Source organism: Strigops habroptila, chromosome 14 (genome assembly GCF_004027225.2).
Source record: "Strigops habroptila isolate Jane chromosome 14, bStrHab1.2.pri, whole genome shotgun sequence".
NCBI classification, from domain to species: domain Eukaryota; kingdom Metazoa; phylum Chordata; class Aves; order Psittaciformes; family Psittacidae; genus Strigops; species Strigops habroptila.
The window spans coordinates 12,533,079-12,550,559 of record NC_044290.2 but is presented as its reverse complement, the minus strand read 5'-3'; the positions used below and the strand labels follow the sequence as shown (position 1 = coordinate 12,550,559).

General features: G+C 59.2%; 3 protein-coding genes across 3 annotated transcripts; all 3 read left to right on the top strand.

Moving 5' to 3' along the window:
• Positions 1 to 27: 27 nt before the first annotated feature.
• On the top strand, positions 28 to 12,813 carry PPP1R27 (protein phosphatase 1 regulatory subunit 27). The gene is made up of 4 exons (XM_030506044.1): positions 28 to 36; positions 11,048 to 11,377; positions 12,242 to 12,392; positions 12,548 to 12,813. The coding sequence occupies exons 2-4, from the start codon at positions 11,191 to 11,193 to the stop codon at positions 12,669 to 12,671; spliced, it is 462 nt and encodes a 153-aa protein (XP_030361904.1). The 5' UTR covers positions 28 to 36; positions 11,048 to 11,190; the 3' UTR covers positions 12,672 to 12,813.
• On the top strand, positions 560 to 9,158 carry P4HB (prolyl 4-hydroxylase subunit beta). The gene is made up of 11 exons (XM_030506035.1): positions 560 to 795; positions 967 to 1,173; positions 1,895 to 2,028; positions 2,202 to 2,339; positions 4,725 to 4,829; positions 5,101 to 5,226; positions 5,652 to 5,852; positions 6,452 to 6,572; positions 6,791 to 6,972; positions 7,406 to 7,492; positions 8,129 to 9,158. The coding sequence occupies exons 1-11, from the start codon at positions 642 to 644 to the stop codon at positions 8,213 to 8,215; spliced, it is 1,542 nt and encodes a 513-aa protein (XP_030361895.1). The 5' UTR covers positions 560 to 641; the 3' UTR covers positions 8,216 to 9,158.
• A 236-nt stretch (positions 12,814 to 13,049) lies between the features above and the next one.
• On the top strand, positions 13,050 to 15,009 carry MCRIP1 (MAPK regulated corepressor interacting protein 1). Its single transcript, XM_030506034.1, has 4 exons — positions 13,050 to 13,240; positions 13,310 to 13,428; positions 13,503 to 13,601; positions 13,698 to 15,009. The coding sequence occupies exons 1-4, from the start codon at positions 13,233 to 13,235 to the stop codon at positions 13,760 to 13,762; spliced, it is 291 nt and encodes a 96-aa protein (XP_030361894.1). The 5' UTR covers positions 13,050 to 13,232; the 3' UTR covers positions 13,763 to 15,009.
• Positions 15,010 to 17,481: the final 2,472 nt, after the last annotated feature.

Here is a 17,481-nt window from a genome sequence, read left to right as displayed (position 1 = left end):
GAGCCGCGGGCGCTCGGGGGAAGGGACCGAGCGGCGGCGAGAGGCTCCGGGGGGGGGGGGCGGGGGGCGGCTGCGGCCGAAGGGCCCGGCCCGGGAACCGCGCGGGGGGGTGCCCGGCCACGCCCCTCGCGCGCTGTGACGTGTCCCGCGACGTCACGTGCCGCGCGGACTTTCCTTCCGCGGGCGCCAGAAGTGCCGAGTTTCACTTCCGGGTCGGGTCAAAGGCCGGCGGCCGCGGCCCAGTCAGAATGTACCACGCGCGCCTGGCCGCGCGCAGGCGCAGTGCGCGCCGCCGGGGCCGCCCCAGTGCCACGTTCGAGGGCACGCGGCCGCGCGAGGCGGTAGCGCCGACCCACCGCGGGTGACGCAGCGGGGGAAGGGGCCAATGGCGGCCCGCGGGAGGGGAGCGCGGCCGGCAGCCAACCCGCGGTGGCGGGCGGGGGGGCGTGTCCGGCTCGCTGACCAATAGGAGCTGCGCGACGGCCGGAGCTGGCGGGCCGGGCCAATGACGGGCGGCGGCGGCGCGGCTCGGCGCAGCCAATGGCGGGCGGTGGCGGCCGGGGCGGGGGGGGGTACGGGTTTATAAGGCGGAGGCGGCGCCGCGGCCGCTCGTCCCGGCCCGTCCCGACGCCATCAGCGCTATGGCGGGGCTGCGCGCGCTCGCGGCGTTGCTCTGCCTCCTGCTGCCGCCCGCGCGCGCCGCCGGCCCCGAGGAGGAGGACGGGGTCCTCGTGCTGCGCGCGGCGAGCTTCGAGCAGGCGCTGGCGGAGCACCGGTACCTGCTCGTCGAGTTCTGTGAGCGCCGGGACGGGGCGGGGGGTGGGGGAGCGGTCCGGGCGGGGGGGCGCCGGGATCGGGGCTCCCGGAGGGGGGGGGCCGGGCCGGGCGGGGGGCGGGGGAGGCCGCGGGAGCGGGGGGGCCGTTCCCGGGAGCGGGACCCGCCGGCGCTGACGCCGCGTCCCGCAGACGCGCCGTGGTGCGGGCACTGCAAAGCGCTGGCGCCCGAGTACGCGAAGGCGGCGGCGAAGCTGAAGGCGGAGGGCTCGGAGATCCGGCTGGCCAAGGTGGACGCCACGGAGGAGGCGGAGCTGGCGCAGCAGTTCGGCGTGCGCGGGTACCCCACCATCAAGTTCTTCAGGAACGGCGACAAGGCCGCTCCCAAGGAGTACACGGGTGAGCCGGGAGCAGAGGGCGGCGACGTGGCGCCGGGTCCGTGTCCGCGGCCCCGCGCTCCGGGAGCGCTGCTGCGCCTGGACAAGGTCCACTGCGGCGCCGCTCAGTGGGTGCTGTGCTGGGCGGTGGGAACGGGGCTGCTGCTGCAGGGTCCTGCCCTGGAGCTGGGGACATCCCTGGTGTGAGGTGAAGACGGGTTGGGTTTGTGTAGGAAAGCAGAGCTGTCCGGGCCCGGGCTGTGGCTCAGCTTGGCTTTACTTGGGTAATGAAGCTCCCAGAACTGGAATAAAAGCTCAAGTGGTTGGGAAAAGGAAACGCGGGATGTAAACCAGAGCTGTGAGGAAGACCAAGAGCAGCAGAATCCAGCTAAACCAAACCTTGTGCTGGGCAGTGAGCTAACACCCCGAGTACTCAGTTGGAAAGGGAAAGGTGATGCACTCGCATGGAAAACCTGCTCCTGTTGAAGTGTGGTCGCACTGGTCAAAGTTTAAGAACGTGCTTGGGCGGGAAGCAAGGGAAGGACGGATTCTGGGGAGCCCCTTGTACCTTGACTTACCCATTGGGGACCAGTTTAATCACACTGGGAGGGAAAGGAAGGGAGCTGTGTAAATGCTATCTTGGTTCCGCTGACCCCGGGGCTACTCTGAGCAGCCGATCCCAGAGCCCGGGGGGTCGGTGTGAGCCGGGGCACAGAAGCGAGCGGGTGCTCCTGTCCCCGCAGCTGGCCGGGAAGCAGATGACATCGTCAGTTGGCTGAAGAAACGCACGGGCCCGGCCGCGGCCACCCTGGGTGATGCTGCTGCCGCGGAGGCGCTGGTGGAGTCCAGTGACGTGGTTGTGATCGGCTTCTTCAAGGTAGGGTTTGTGCTTCCATCCGGGAAGCTGTTACCTGGGCCCCGGAGCAGGGGGAGGCTCTCCCTGTGCTGTCCTGCCCTACTTGATCTTCCAGTTCTCTGGCAGGTGAGCCCTGGGATGTTCCTGCTGTGCTTTGGTGTGTCCCATCTGAGACACTTCTCTCTGTTCTCCAGGATTCAGCATCAGAGGCTGCAAAGGAGTTCTTGTTGGCAGCAGAGGCTGTGGATGACATTCCTTTTGGGATTTCCTCCAGTGCTGATGTCTTCACCAAGTATGAGCTTAGCAAGGATGGCGTGGTCCTCTTCAAGAAGGTACTGGTTGGTCCAGGGCAAGAGCACCACACTTGAGTCCTCTGCCTCTTCTTACCTTCTCTAATTAGTTAGGCTCAAATAAGGCAGCCCTGGATGGATCCATAGAGGATCCTGTGCTGTCAGTCTGGCTGGTTCCAAACCTCGGAGCTGGGCAGGGGCAGAGGAGCGGAGCCTGCCATAGGCAGAGGGAAGCCTCAGTGGCTCCTGGCCCTCCCAGAGCTGCTGGGCTCTGGGTCCAGGCTGTTGCTTCACTCAGTTCCCTGTTTCTCGGCTGTGGCTGCAGTGCAGTAAGAGCACGATCTTTAAAACACTGGTGGCTGTGGGCAGTGAGGTCTCCAGCAGAGCAGCACCGAGTTGCTCCATCTTTGCTTGTGGCTTAGTAGAGCTGCTTTAACTCGTACTCGAGATCGACCTCTGCTGTAGGCAGTCGAGGCTGCAGCCAGGAGTTATTCTGTGTCTGGCAGCACTGTGGGTTCCACGGGAAGTCAGTGATTCCAGTGGAGTTCCTAAGAGGATTTGCAGCTCCAGCTGACTAAGCTGGGGCGGTTGGATTACATGCAGGGGGATCTGGTCATCTACAGAGGCAGAAATAAACTTACTCGTGCCTTTTACTATCAAAATCCAAGTCACTGGGATGAATTTCTAGCTTGGAGAAGACAAGGAGAAGTTTCTTAGACTTCGTGGTACCACACACATGGGTGTGGTGGGGTGGGACAAAGCTGCTTTGGCTTCAGACTTACTAAATCTGTAATCAGTCATTGGTCTGACCAGTTTGACTTAAGACAGGTTGAGGAGTTGAATAAATTCCTCTGTCAGTCTTTGTTCAGCTAAAATAGCATGTTTGATTCCAATACACCTGAATTTGCAGTTATCGTGCTAGAAGCTTGTAGACTTCAGCTCTTGGTCAGGGGCCCCTCACTGTGGCTGAGGGTGCAAGTAAATTACCTGCTGTCGGGTTCAGGACACCAGGGCTTTGCAGCTTGGAGCATTTTGTTCCTGGCTGACTCACTGCCTGTATCTTGCTCTTACGTGTAGCTCTCTGTAAGTGACCTTCCTGTGTGCTCCGCTCATGCCAGCGCTGAGGTTGCTGCTTGCAGGGCTTCTCTCAGCTTTGGCTTGTGGGTGCATTTGGAACGAAAAGCAGTTCTGCGCCCGGTGACTGTCAGGTGTGGGGGGGTGGGAGGAGCCGTGGTCCAAAGGGCAGTTCAGGAGCTGCTGGGCGCTGCAGGAGCGCTCCGCTCGGCGTGGAGGAGGTGAGATGTGTTCCAGCCTGTGAACACTGCCTCCCTGGTCCTGTTTTGGTGCCACGTCATGAGAACTCTCAGATAAGTCTGTCACATTAAGGGGTCCTTTACCCCAATAAGGGGCATTCCACCCAAACCAAGGTGGAAATGAGCACCAATGCTGACAACACCAGGGCATAAGAAACAGTTTATTCTACCAACAGTTCTGTGTTTGGACTCTGGCAGCTGGTTGGGTTTGCTGGCGAGTCATTCTCTTGCTCCCTGTGGAAGCTGTCCAGACTTGCAAAGACCCTTGAACAACTGCTGAACGTCGCCTTAGCGCCTTCAGAACACTCTGAAGTGTTTACAGAGTTGATCTCCAATGTGGAGGGTGTTGCTCAGCTCCTCCGCTGACACCGCACTGCTTCCTCCAGCAGGAGGTTATCTGAGCCCGGGCTCTTGCTGTGCCAGTACCTCGGCGCTGCCCAGGCACGGGGCTGCCCTGTCCCTGCACATCCTCTTTAACCTTGATGGGCCTCCACAGCTGTTCCCTTCCTGGGCTGCCAGGGAGCTTCTGAGAACCCTGCCCAGGGCTGCAGGTGATGCCCTGCTCTAAACCGGGCGCTGGCACCTCTCCTGGCCCATGTTAAACAGGTGCCCTTGTCTCTAACAACAGACTGGAACAACCCCGTGGAGCTGAGTCAATGCTGCTCCGTGCAGTGGCCGTGGGCTCAGCTGTCACACTTCTCATAGCACTGGTTCAAGTCTGTGTCTGCTCTGGTGTGGCTGGTTCCTGCAGCAGAAGCTGCCTGTGCCCCGGGAGCTGCTCGCTGCTCCGCCCGATGCCTCCACAAAGCTGAGGCAGCTGCTCAAGTCCTTGGACCCGTTCCGCATGTTGCTGCATGCGTGTGCGGAGCCGTGCCAAGGTTAAGCTGTGACTGTCTCGTAGCTGCTCACCTTTTGCTGCTGGGGGGTGAGCTAAGGCTTTGCTTGCCAGGAACATGAGCACCTTGATCTGGATGTTGTGTGAACACGTGGTGACTTTGTTAAGAGCCAGGAGTCTGCTCTGAACAAGTGCAGCTGAGATCTGCTGGGGCAGTGACTCTGGTGTGATCTCCGTGGGATCTGAAGTGTTCTAATGCAAGAATCTCTGGTTTTGCAGTTTGATGAAGGCCGCAACAACTTTGAAGGGGATCTCACAAAAGATAATTTACTGAACTTCATCAAGTCCAATTCGTTGCCTCTGGTCATAGAGTTCACTGAACAGGTTGGTCTCTAGATACACGGCAAGGCCTCTTCCCATTGCTACCGCATGAATATAACAAAGCTTAAATTGCAAGTTGTGTGTTATCTTGGAGCTGACACTAGTTTGGGGTTAAGGAGGAGTGTGGAGAACACAAGGGAGTGGAGTCAAAGCTTCTGTTCAAAGCCCTTCTTTAATCTGGAGGCTCCTGTGGCCTAGTCAGAATAGCAGAGCCAAGCTGGTCATGATACCAGTTTGCCTCTTCCAGAAATAAAGTTTATTTTCTACTCCTCAGACTGCTCCTAAAATCTTTGGAGGGGAGATCAAGACTCACATCCTGCTGTTCTTGCCAAAAAGCGTGTCTGACTATCAAGAGAAGCTCGACAACTTCAAGAGTGCAGCTGGGAGCTTCAAAGGGAAGGTGAGATGGGTTTCTTGCTTTATGAGTGAAGTGGCCGCCTCCTGCAGAGAAGTGCAGCACTGTCTGTCTGCATCCACTTCACAGCTGTGGGGCAGGGCTTGCAGCAGCTCTCACTCTACCTGTGCCTCATGGTAAAGGTGGCTGAGTCACTGGCTTGCACAACTGCTGAGGCAATAGCAGTTAACTCCCGACTTTCCTTCTTGTGGGTGTAAATCTGACCCAGCCCTTAAGTCAGGGCCAGGTCTGTGCCCGTGCTGCTTGAAGTGCTGCAGCTCCAGCGTTTGTGCTCTGGCAGGGTGCTCTCTTCATGGGCTTGGAGAAGGAGGAGGGATCACTTCAGCCACTGCCTGTGGGAGTGTGTGTGCTGTGTTGTTAGCCAAGAGGTGCTCGTCTTCACCAACTGCCTTTGACTTTTTCCTCCAAAGATCCTCTTCATCTTCATAGACAGTGACCACAGCGACAACCAAAGGATTTTGGAGTTCTTTGGCCTGAAGAAGGAAGAATGTCCAGCTGTGCGCCTGATCACCCTGGAGGAGGAGATGACCAAATACAAACCGGACTCAGATGACCTCACAGCTGACAAGATCAAAGAGTTCTGCAATAAGTTCCTGGAGGGCAAAATCAAGGCAAGGAAGAGAAGTGCTGCTGGTGGGGCCTGCTGGTGGGGCCTGCTGGTGAAGTGAGCATGAATGAATGCTCCCTGTGGGGAGCTGTGAGGCACTTGGAGAAAGTCGCTGCAGCTCTGCACAGGATATCCAGTGGGCTTTGTGCTGGGAAAGGAAAGGCAAAACGACCAGGGCATGAAGGCTGCGGGACAGGGAGCTGGCACCCGAGTGCAGTCGGAGCTGCCAGCAATCTGTGGAAGGTGTGAACTTGTGCAGCACAGTTCAGAGCCTTCAGCTCTCATCCCTGGAGGAAGCTCTATGCAGCTTATGCCAGAGAGGACTGTTTGGTGAAACTCAGTCCTGTGGGAATGACAGCAATATCGCTTCCTTCCTATGGAGCTCGGTGGCAGTTCTCTGCACAGCAGCACCTGATATTCCCACTGGCTCGGGATGGGAGGAGACTTTATGTAAGAGAAGAGGAAGTGGCTGCTTCAGTGCTTGCTCACAGCCTGTGACTGGGGTGCTGAGGCGGGTGGTTAAGCTCGGGGTTTCCAGGATGTGATTGCATGTGCATTCCGGGCAGCTGCGTGGCTATCTCTGAATTTCACTTCTTATTCCAGCCCCACCTGATGAGTCAAGATCTTCCTGATGACTGGGACAAGCAGCCTGTCAAAGTTCTAGTTGGGAAGAACTTTGAAGAAGTTGCTTTTGATGAGAATAAGAATGTCTTTGTGGAGTTCTGTGAGTATCTTTCAGCAACTGATTCCAAGTAACTGGCATGAAAGGAGTACCAAAATTCCACATGACCAGGATTAGGGAGGAAGCATCCTGCAGGATCTAAGCCACAAAGGGAGTGCCCTGGCTGAAAAGATGCGTGTGAACTGTCTGTGTGGGGGCTTGGGGGGGCTGGAGGTCACTCATTAGGCTGCTGGTGCTAACTGGGTTTCTGTAATTAACAGATGCCCCCTGGTGTGGTCACTGTAAGCAGCTGGCTCCGATCTGGGACAAGCTGGGAGAGACCTACAGGGATCATGAGAACATTGTCATTGCCAAGATGGATTCCACAGCCAATGAAGTAGAGGCAGTGAAAATCCACAGCTTCCCCACACTCAAGTTCTTCCCTGCAGGCTCTGGCAGAAATGTAAGGAGGCAGCTGACTTGGGAGGTGTAACGAGGGAGCACTAGCAATGCTTAGCTGCCTGCTGGAGCTGGCTTGGACGAGCCTTTGGGAGGGCTTTCCACTCTGTCGGGATGGAACAATGGAACACATCAAGTCTACAGGACATCAGAGACCCTTTGTGGGAGCTGGGCTGTAGGAAGGAGTTTGGTGGGGGTGGGAATGGGGAAAAGAGGGAGCACAGAGGACAGTGTGCTCATCTGCAGGCTATTCTTTCCTCGCAGTGATCTCTGAAGTCTAGTGCCTGAGCTGTTTTCCTTCGTCTCATATGGGTGAAGGTGAATTTTTAAATTCCCTTTTGCTTGGCATGTTGACTGTTGCTCAGAGAATTCTCCTCCCCAGGGCTGTGGTTCTGTAGGTGCCCATAACCATTATCCTGATGTTTTGCCCTGTGTAGGTAATTGACTACAATGGGGAGAGGACGCTGGAAGGCTTCAAGAAATTCTTGGAGAGCGGAGGTCAGGATGGGGCAGCAGCTGATGATGTGAGTAATGTGAATGTGGTGGTAATTCTGGGCATTCAGAATGGGGAGCGTGGGTCAGACCTGGTGCTGGGCCTCTATCCTATGTCCTAAATAAAATCCTGGGTGGTTCTGTGGCAGGAAGGGGTATTGCTGGTGATCAGAATGTTCACCAGCATCAAGTGTGACCAATCAGTTGCAGCCTGGCTGCCAGTGACCTGTAAATGACACCTTTTATTGGCAACACTTCAGTTGGGTGTGAAATAGATGTCCCTCAGAGGCCTAAACACAAACATGTGGAAACAGTTGATGGTGAAGCTGTAAATGTGCACAGGCTGTCTCTGGCTGTTGTGCAAACTGCTGGAGTACTTTGAGGGCTTGTTCTTTACTGAGAACTCCTGCTCAGCACTTGAAACTTGAGCAGTGCGATGCACATTACTGTGCTGTGTAGCTAGTTGGGGTGGAGGCTGTTACAAGTGAGGTACCAGCTTCCAGAGGTTTCTAATCCTTAATGTCCCAAATTCAGAGCTCTTGGTGGAAGTCTCTGGGTGTTTAACATGGCAGCGGAGAACAGTGAACAGATCAGATGTACTGTTCTGTGCTTGGGTTTGGATCTGCCCAGTGCGCCAGAAACCAGCAGCTGTCTGTAACCCGTTACAGGATTTGGAGGACCTGGAGACGGATGAAGAAGCAGACCTTGAGGAGGGTGATGATGATGAGCAGAAAATGCAGAAGGATGAATTGTAAAGAGAAGGCTGATCGACATCACCCAAAAAAATCAGACACTAAATTGGCTGCTGGTACGCAGCCCAGCGAGTCAGAACCATTGAGATTTAAAGCAGAAGGTGAATGACTGGAAATCCAGGGATTGGCTTTTAAAGTAACACTTTTCCCCTCACTTGTCTGTACACTTGACTCTTTTCTTTTTGGCTTTTGAGAAGGGATCTGTCACCGGGGAGCTGGCCCTGCTGCGCTCCTCCTTATCGGGATGTACTTTTTTTGTACACAGCTTTGTTTGAAGTATTCTGTTCTTCTGGGCAGAAGCTGATTGTGGAGCCGCAGCACGAGCTCGGTGGCTCAACATCCTGGAGCTTTGCCACTAACATCTCCCAAGAAAGCTTTTTTCCTTGTTTTCTTTAAAACTAAAGCCTGTAGCTGATTTCTGCACCTGGCAGGGTCCTTAATGCTCTCAGCAGCTCTTCCCTGGAATTGGCCTTCAGTGTAGGTAGGCAGTAGGCTGATGGTGGCCTGGTGAGAGGTCTGTATGCAGGTGCTTCTCTTCATGCTGGCCAGATGTTTCCTTTCCCTTCTGCTTTAAGACACTTGGAGATGACTATTCTGATCACCTGGAAGGGTGGAATACTGTGCACTGGCTGTGGCAGGCTCGGGGGTAGAGGTGAGCGCTCGCCAGTGCAGGCGAGCCCTGGCTCTGCTGCCATCCTTTGATCAAATGCAAGACTTTGCAATCACTTTCCATGCATTATTTAGAGGGGGTTGACCAGGGGGGTGGTGCGGGAGGGTCTGATGAGCCGGATCAAACAGGACATTTGCAGTTACCGGGGTTTGGGGAGGAACTTGCACGGGGGAGTGCCTCAGAGGCCTGAGCTGCATCAGGCTCGTTCTTGGCATTCTGCTACAATAACATTGGAACTGAATTTGTTGGCCAAATAAAGTTGAGATTTTAATACTACTCTGTCTCTGTCTTTGTATGGCATGAGTGTACTTGAACCTGCCCTGTAGGAGGATCGGAGCTCTAGGGTGGTGCTCGAGGGACTCTGCCCGAGCAGTGTGTGGGTATTGGCTTTCTCAAAACTCTCTCTAGCCACAGTTTTGAAAGAAATGGAACTTTCACACACTTCCATTTTTGTAGGTGCCTTCTGGTGACTTAATCTAAAGACACTTGTACTGTGTCATCTGTAAAGGAAGAGAACTTCAGGCTGGCCATGTCCTGTCCAGATTAAACCTGCTTTATTAGCAGTGATCAGACAGGGGCTTGGGCCAGCTGGACCTCGCTGCTCTTGAGCTGTTAACCAAGGAATCTGCCTGCGGGGGGACCTGGGGCTGCCTGCAGCAGTGCTGCTCAGGCTCACATGACCTGTGAGCTGCGCTGCTATTTCCAAACCAGTCACTTACTGCTGGAAGTATTTTTGTAAGTAAATATGCTATAAATGTCACAGAGGAGGGCAGGGTGAGGCTGGAGGGCAACTCGTGCGGCTATGGGTGTCTGCCACTGAATGTGGGTGCTTGGGGTGGTAGAACAGGAGCATGTTCCATGTGTGTCTGCAGCTGCAGCCTCCTCCTGTGGTTCCCTGCAGCAGGGCTATGGCATGGTCTGCACAGGCCTCTGGCACAGCAGTGCTGGGGCTGAGGAGGGGGCTCTTCTCATGCACCAAGGCTCCTCGTGGTAGAGCAGGACTCTGTCAGTCACCCTGTGTACACAGCTAATTGCTGTTCCAAGAAAGGAGGCTAAAAGCAGCTCGCTCAGGCTGGTGGTGTTCTGTCTGCAGTAACTCTGAGCAGGGATGCTCAGCACAGAGATCGATGTGTTTGCCAGCAGATAAACAAGTGCAGGCGGTTCTCTGGCGTGTGCCCGAGCTGCTGCAGTGGCAGAATGGGAGCTCTGTGGCTCCTGACACGCCTGCATGGACAGGCCCATCGGCACAACAGAGAGCACAATGTGCTTGTGTATCTGAAATGACTGAACTGTGATGGGGAAAAGCGCAGGGCAGCAGTTGCTTGAACCCTTGGTGAAGCTGAAGGATTCCTCTGTAGTAGCCGGTTGGTTTTGACAGCTACAGCTGGAGGGTAGCGAATGCAGAAGTGTCTGGTGGTGGTGCTGTTCTTCAGCTGTTCTCAGGCAGTCCTGCAGCAGCCTGCCCTCACGTTAAGTAGGACATTGAACACTGTGGACTGGCATTATGGGCTTCTGGTTCTGCACCTCCATCAGGAGCACTGGTGGCACCGCTGTGCTCCAACATGCTGGTGCTGATCCCTGTTAGCTGTATGCTGCCTCACTGCTGTGCTGGGCAGCACAGCTCATTCTGCTCCTTTCAACTTGTCTGATGCAGCTACGGGAGAGTGACTTAGCTCTGAATGTATTTGGCACCACAGCTCTGACACGTCTGCTGGTTCCCCTCATTGGTGCTCGTGCTTGTGCCTTTTCCCCGGCACGCATGTCTGTGTGTGAGGGATTGCTGCTGGGAAGTCCTGTTTTCGGGCCCTTGGGCTCCTCTGAAGGGCTTTCCATGCAAAAGCAAGAGCAGGTCTCACCCCTTGGATGGGGACATGGACAGGTGGGTGGTAAGATGAGACACCCGCTTCTGCCCAAAAGCGGCTGCTGGCCCGGGCGGCTCGATTACGAAGTGTCGTGGCAAAGAGCATGAGCTGCATGTCCCCAAAATAGCCCGCGGGAGCCTTTAAAACACAGCACCGGGGCAGAACCATCAGTCCTGGGCCAAGGGCCTGCGGGAAGCGCGTGTGCCCAGCACTGCCTCCTGCGTCCCGCATGGCAGGGTAGGGAGAGCCCCGCGGCGAGGAGGATCCGACCCACTGGGGACACGGGACGGGTGCGAGGAACCCCAGCTGCTGGCACGCCACTGGTGAGGAGGGACCTGACACGCAGAAGAGGAAAATCAGCACTTGGAGGGCAGTGGGCGGCAGGGCCGAGCACTGAGCAGCGCGCGGGTCCTCTCCCTCCGCACCACCTGAGGGCTGCTGCCGGCATGAAGGACTATTACCCGGCCTCGATGCCGCGGTACAGTCGGTACAGGCAGAGACTGAGAGCTGCACGCACCGTGCACTTCCCCAATGACATCGTCTTTCAGGACCACATCAGGCAGGGGGACCTGGAGCAGGTGGGCAGGTTCATACGTGCCAGGAAGGTGGCGCTGGACACCATCTACCCCTCCGGTGAGTGCTGCCGGGGCCGGCAGAGCTGGAATCTGCGGCGGCACAGACAGAGCCGTGCGGCCAAAGCTGGGACGTGGCCACCGTCAGCTGGGTGACGGGTTAGAACCAAGTCGCATTCCTCCCCAGTGAGGAGCAGTGCCCCAGCATTGCCAAGCAGGGCCCAAGAGAGCCCCATGCCAGTGCCCCAACATCTCACCCCAGCAGCGTGGCCAGTGTCTGCTGCGGGAAGGGGCGAGCTTGGCCCCTGCGTCCCTTCAAGGCACGATGGGGACCTACAGTGTGGTGGGACCTAGGCAAGCAGCAGTGGGCACAGGCTGGAATGTGGAGCCCTGCATGGGACTGTGAGGCTCCTGCCTTCCACCCCGTCTGGAGCATGTGCTCCTGCTCTGTCCGTTTCTCACAAACGCTGTCCTCTCTGTGCGTCTGGGTCTGTGGACTCGCAGCAGTTTTGTCTGTGGGAAGGCATTGTGCTGTGTTTGCACCCAGCCTCGCTAGCAACCGTTCATGGAATGCTGTGATCCACAATACCCGGTGCAGAACGCAGGTTTGTCCCTTTCTTGTGCTTGGCTTCGGCTTCTGCTGTCACATGGCCATGGAGACAAGGTCTCAAATGACCCCAAGCTTTCTCCTGTCCATGCTGATTGCTTCAGTACTTGCTCCATGACGAGCTTCCAAAACTTTGTGTGGAACGGGAACAGAAACCTGCAGCAGCTCCTCTTGCTTCCTCAGTCTCTTCCTTTCCCCAGAGTCATCTCCCTGATAACGTGGGTTTGCTGCCCCTGTCTTTCCCGGACTGTGGACACTTGTAAGCTCAGCTCTAAGCCTCCTGCCCCAGCCTAAGGCTAACAAGTCCTCTCCTTCCAGGCATGGCAGCCCTCCATGAAGCTGTGCTCACTGGGAACCTGGACTGTGTCAAGCTCCTGGTTAAATACGGCGCCGACATCCACCAGAGAGATGAGAACGGGTGGACGCCCCTGCACATGGCCTGCAGCGATGGCTACGCCGACATCGCCAGGTGAGGAGGGAGCTCCCCATCGGGCCCGGCAGAGCCCCGAGCACCGGACCGACAGCGGCGGGGCTGCAGCGGGCTCCGGCGCCTCCTCCTGTGCGCTGCCCGGGCCCTCGGCGGGGGCTCGGGGTGGCCCCGGGATCAGCCCCCGTCTCCTGCAGGTACCTCATCTCCCTCGGGGCCAGCCCGGAGGCCACCACCGACACCGGCGAGAAGCCATCGGACCTCATCGACCCCGAGTACCAGGACCTGGTGGAACTCTTCGGGGCCACCACGATGGGCTGAGGCGGCGCTCGGCGGGGAGCAGGGCGGGGCTGCGGCGGGGCCGGGGCCGGGCCCGGGCTGGGCCTGGGCGGGCGAGCGGGGGCTCGGTGGGAGCCGCGCCCCGGGAACCACTTTGTACTTTTCCAATAAACCAAGTGCCGGCACCGCCGGGTCCGTGCGCGGCGCGGGGCGGGGCGGGACCGGGGCGGGGCGGGACCGGGAGCGGGACGGGGAGCGGGGCGGGGCGGGGCGTGGCGGGACCGGGAGCGGAGCGGGACGGGGAGCGGGGCGGGACGGGGAGCGGGGCGGGGCGGGGCGGGACCGGGCGGGTCCGTGCGCGGCGCGGGGCGGGGCGGAGCGGAGCGGAACGAGCGCGGGGCGGGACCGCGCGTGCGCGCTGCGGCGCTTCCGTCGCGGCCCGAGGGCGAGCGGAGGCGGGAGGCGGGAGCCGGGCCCAGGTGAGGGGCGCGCGTTGCCATGGCGACGGGCGGGGGGCGGCCCGCGGCCTAGCCCCGGCCTGGCCGCCCTCTCCTTTCTCCCCGCAGCCGCCGAGCCGAGCCGCGCCGCCGCCGCACCGCCGCCATGGCCAGGTGAGCCCCGCCCGGCCCCGGGCCCAGCCGCGGCCCCGGGCCCGGCTCAGCCCCGCGCTTCGCTTTCAGCTCCCCCGTGTCCCGCGTGGTCTACAACGGGAAGCGGAGCGGCGGCCCGCGCTCCCCCGGCGCCGGCAGCGAGATCTTCACGCCGGCCCACGAGGAGAACGTGCGCTTCATCTACGAGGGTGAGCGGGGCGGGGGCCGGGGGCGCGGGCCGGGCCCGGCTGCGGCGGGCGGCCCCTCACCCGTGTCCCCGCAGCCTGGCAGTGCGTGGAGCGCGACCTGCGCAGCCAGATGGGCTCCGAGCGCGGCCTGGTCGAGGAGTACGTGGAGAAGATGCCGAACCCAAGCCTGAAAGGTGAGCGGTGCAGGGGGCTCTCCGGCCGGCCCCGGCCCCGGCCCGGCGGCACTGCGCCGCGGCCCCTGCCGCCAAAGCCTACCTGTCTCCCCTCAGCGTTCAAACCTGTCGACCTGGGTGATCTGAAGAGGAGGAACACACAGGATGCAAAGAAGTCCTAAGGCGAGTCCCCGCGGATCGGCTGGTCTCCAAGGGCCTCAAGCAGATTTCATTTGAGATTTTGTGTTGATTTCCTCCTCTGGTCTGTGCTCCCAAAAGCCTGCGGGAGAGCCAGCCAGCTCTGGGGCTGGCTCGGGAGCTACCTGAAATCAAAGGTGCTCAGGGGCTCGCTGAGGATGCCCAGAGCCTGTTGCAAAGGGTTCCAGTCCCCCACTCATAGCTTTCTCTGGCCTCAAGCTGTCCTTCTCCTCTTCATGCTGGGCTCACAGGTCTCCTGTTCTCCTTCCATCTCTGCCCCTGGTGCATTGTGTGTGTGGGCTCCCTGGGCTCTGGTGCGTGGCAGGGCTCAGTGCAGAGCAGACCGGCCGCGCTGTCAGCAGAGGCAGCGCTAGTTCTCTGCTCCCTTCTGTGCACCGACGATCCACCACTGCTGGGGAAGAAGGAGGGAGCATCGGTTCCATCCTTGTGCCTCAGGACAGGCTGGCAGCCTCACTTCAGCACCCCTTGTGCTGCGCCGGTCGCACCCTGGTCGTTCTTCCTCCCTTCCATAGAGTGTCATTTCCACACAGGCTGCTGGTGCTTGGGGCTGGTCAGCACTGTCAGAGCTCTCGGGCCTGTATCCGGGGTTGGATTTACTTTGTACTTAGATTGGGCCAGTCCCTTTGGAGCTGGAGGTGGAGAGCACTGGGGTGTCAGCCCTGGCCCCTGCCCCGGGCGCCTGCGGGGTGCCTGGATGGGGGTTTGGTCCCCCCCACCTCAGAGCTCTGCAGCTCCAGGGCAGGCAGCAGCAGGGGGTGGCTGGTGCTGACTGTTGCCATCCCTTCCAGAGCAGTGCTGTGTTGTGTTACACCAACATCACTTCCAGATGTGCACCCGTGGATGAGATCTGGCCTCCACAGCTGGCAGGAGTGTCACTGTGGGGACAGCTGTAGTCAGTGTAACTCACACCAGGGGGGGCTTTCTTGGGCCCCTTGCTCCAGGCAAGGCTCATCATTGGTTCTAAGGGCAGAGGCTGCCGGGGCTGTGCCCAGCACCAGTGGTTTTGGGGGGCACAGGGGACCTGTGGCTGCGATTCCCTTTCCTCTCTTGAGTCAGTGAGCTAGACTGTTCTTTTTTTTTCTATTTTTTCTGTTGTCTGTCACTTGAGGCGTGTTGTAAATAAAAGCTGGTGTCCTTTTGGGTCTGGCTTGGTGTGGTGCTGCCCACTGCAGCCCCGCTGCCTCGACCGGGCACAGGGCTGGTCCCTTTACTGCGGGGTTGTGTCCTTTGGAGCAGTGGGATGCTGCCTGGCGCTGCCGCGGCCCAGAGCAGGCTTGTGTGGCTGTGGCGTTCTGGCAAACCACTCCCTCTTGGTGCCCCCCAGTCCCTTGGCTGCGCTGTCGGTGCTGCAGCCGCGCTGGGGCAGGGCCCTTGTTCTTCCCCGTTTTAGACTTACAAACCATTCCTGGTGCAGAAGTCCTGCGTTTTCCCATTTCAGACCCCAGCACTGGCTGTAACGGCCTGACTAAGTCCTCAGGAGCAGTCACAGAGCACAGAAGCTGCTGCTGGTAGCACAGTGCCCTTGGGCGCTGGCAGCCCTCCTGCGAGCCAGCATCCCAGGGGCTGTCGCTGGACCAGACATCTAAATGTTGAGACTATTAATACACCCGGATCCTCTTCCCTCCCCTGCTTCCATGGCATTTAAACTATACTTAGCATTGCTAGAATTTCTCCTCAAGTGCATCTTTACACTTAGCTGTGACTCTGTTTACCTCCCATCACCAAAACATGCCCGGGGTGCACTGCCCAGTTCTGGCACAGCAGGACGGTGTCGGAGCCACCCTGGGGTGGAACCCTGCAGCCCTTGGGGTGCAGGGGCAGGAGGTGACAGTTGTCGCTGTCATCGCCGCTCTCCTTTGACTTCTCCTGCAGGATGGGCCCTGTGGTGTGTCTGGGAGCGTGGCTGGAGCTGTGTGTCCTGGGTCCGTGTGTCCTGAGGGGTGGGAAGGGGCTGGACCCTGCACCTTGTGGGTGCTGCGAAGGGAGTGAGATGGGGCTGACCCAGCACACCGGGAGCTGACACCGGGGTGCAGCAGCTGGTCCATGGGTCCTGTACCCGCTGCTCTGGTGCAGTGAGCTGCCAACGACTGGCTCCAATGCCCAGCCAGGCTCGTGGCCGGTGCGGGACGGGCTCTGTGCAGTGCCTGCTCCTCTTCCTCCCCTGGCCATCCGCTGCCATGGAGCCCAGCTCTGCTCCCTGTGGCTGGGGCTGGCCCGGGGGCTGCAGCAGTGTCCCCAAGGAACATACTGGGGGTCCTGCAGCCCAGCCCCACTGGCCCCTGCCTTGTTTGTCTCTTGGCTCGGGCCCTGTGCAGCCAGAGGCGAAGAGTTGCTCCAACCCTAATGAAACGTACAAAACCCATCCACTCACCAGGGGATTTTTATAAAGACTAATACCACGCCAGGGGTGAGGCGGGCAGCGGGGGGGGGAGGCAGGCGGGGGGGGTGCCTGCGAGGGGCTGAGGCCGCAGGCACAGAAATGAGGCTGTTTACCTATAAAAATCGAACCTGGTGAGGGTTTATTTTCCCTATGAGTCGGATACGGTGCTTGTCATTAGATTAACTGGTGGGGGGAGGAGAAGTATGTGTTGTATCATTGCATTAGCGGTGGGAAGAGGGGCCGGCAGCAGGCAGGATCTACTTAGAACACCAATTTGCGGTGCTCAATTCCCTTGATAAAGTGGGAGTCCTCCTGCGAGGCGCCGCTGCAGCTGCGGGGGGGGCACTGCCCCGGTCGCTGTGGTGGCTCTGGCCCTGTTCCACACCTTCGGTTCCCAGAACTGGGACTGCAGGAGCCTGGGCTCTGCCCCGCACCGCTGGGGAAGAAACTACTCACGCTGAGGGTGCTGAGGCGCTGGCACAGGGTGCCCAGAGAAGCTGTGGCTGCCCCATCCCTGGCAGTGTTCAAGGCCAGGTTGGACACAGGGGCTTGGAGCAACCTGCTCTAGTGGAAGGTGTCCCTGCCCGGGGCAGGAGGTTGGAACTGGATGAGCTTAAAGGTCCAACACAAACCAGTCTATGCTTCTCTACCCGGGGCGCACAGGCTGGTGGCAGCACCTTCACTCCACCAGGCACTGGGAACGGTGGCTCCTGCTGGGCGGCCGGGGGCTGTGCCCATGTGTGTGTGTTGTACAGGTTGTGCTGCCTGAGATGCACTGTGGGGTGCTGGGCGCAGGCTGTGCTGCCGAGACCTGCACCCTGGGGTGCTGCCAGGGTGCACATGGCAGTGCCAGGCCATTGTGCTGGGCGCGGGCTGCAGGGACGTGCACGAGGCTCCTGGCCACAGGCAAACACATCCCTGCAGAGGGCTGTGCCCAGTGCCACCGGTCCTGAGCTCCGGCCAGCCCCTGCCATGTGCCTCAGCCCCCAGGAGTGGCGGTCAGGGCTCAGCCGCCCAAACACAGGCCCCTTGGGGTGCTGGATGCAGCCAGCCAGGGGCAGGACACAACAAGGGGCTATGGGGACGTGGGGCAGTGCCATAAACAATTGCCACAGGGACACTGCGAGGGCCGGGGCTGGCTCAGGGTCCCTGTCATGGTGTGGCAGACACGGGGCCCTGGGCAGGGTCTGGGGGTGCCGTTGGCTCTGTGGGGCCATTGCAGGGACAAAAGGGGGGTGTTTCCATGGCAACGCTGGAGCAAAAGCCCGGCGCCTGCGATGCCCATATTTACCTTCCCAGAAA

Coding starts and splice junctions, on each gene's coding strand:
- P4HB (XM_030506035.1), top strand. CDS start 642: ATGGCGGGGCTGCGCGCGCTCGCGGCGTTGCTCTGCCTCCTGCTGCCG. Junction 1,174..1,894: donor CGCTCCCAAGGAGTACACGG/GTGAGCCGGGAG, acceptor CTGTCCCCGCAG/CTGGCCGGGAAGCAGATGAC. Junction 5,227..5,651: donor CTGGGAGCTTCAAAGGGAAG/GTGAGATGGGTT, acceptor TTTCCTCCAAAG/ATCCTCTTCATCTTCATAGA.
- MCRIP1 (XM_030506034.1), top strand. Junction 13,429..13,502: donor CGTGCGCTTCATCTACGAGG/GTGAGCGGGGCG, acceptor GTGTCCCCGCAG/CCTGGCAGTGCGTGGAGCGC. Junction 13,602..13,697: donor GCCGAACCCAAGCCTGAAAG/GTGAGCGGTGCA, acceptor GTCTCCCCTCAG/CGTTCAAACCTGTCGACCTG.
- PPP1R27 (XM_030506044.1), top strand. CDS start 11,191: ATGAAGGACTATTACCCGGCCTCGATGCCGCGGTACAGTCGGTACAGG. Junction 11,378..12,241: donor GGACACCATCTACCCCTCCG/GTGAGTGCTGCC, acceptor CTCTCCTTCCAG/GCATGGCAGCCCTCCATGAA. Junction 12,393..12,547: donor GGCTACGCCGACATCGCCAG/GTGAGGAGGGAG, acceptor CGTCTCCTGCAG/GTACCTCATCTCCCTCGGGG.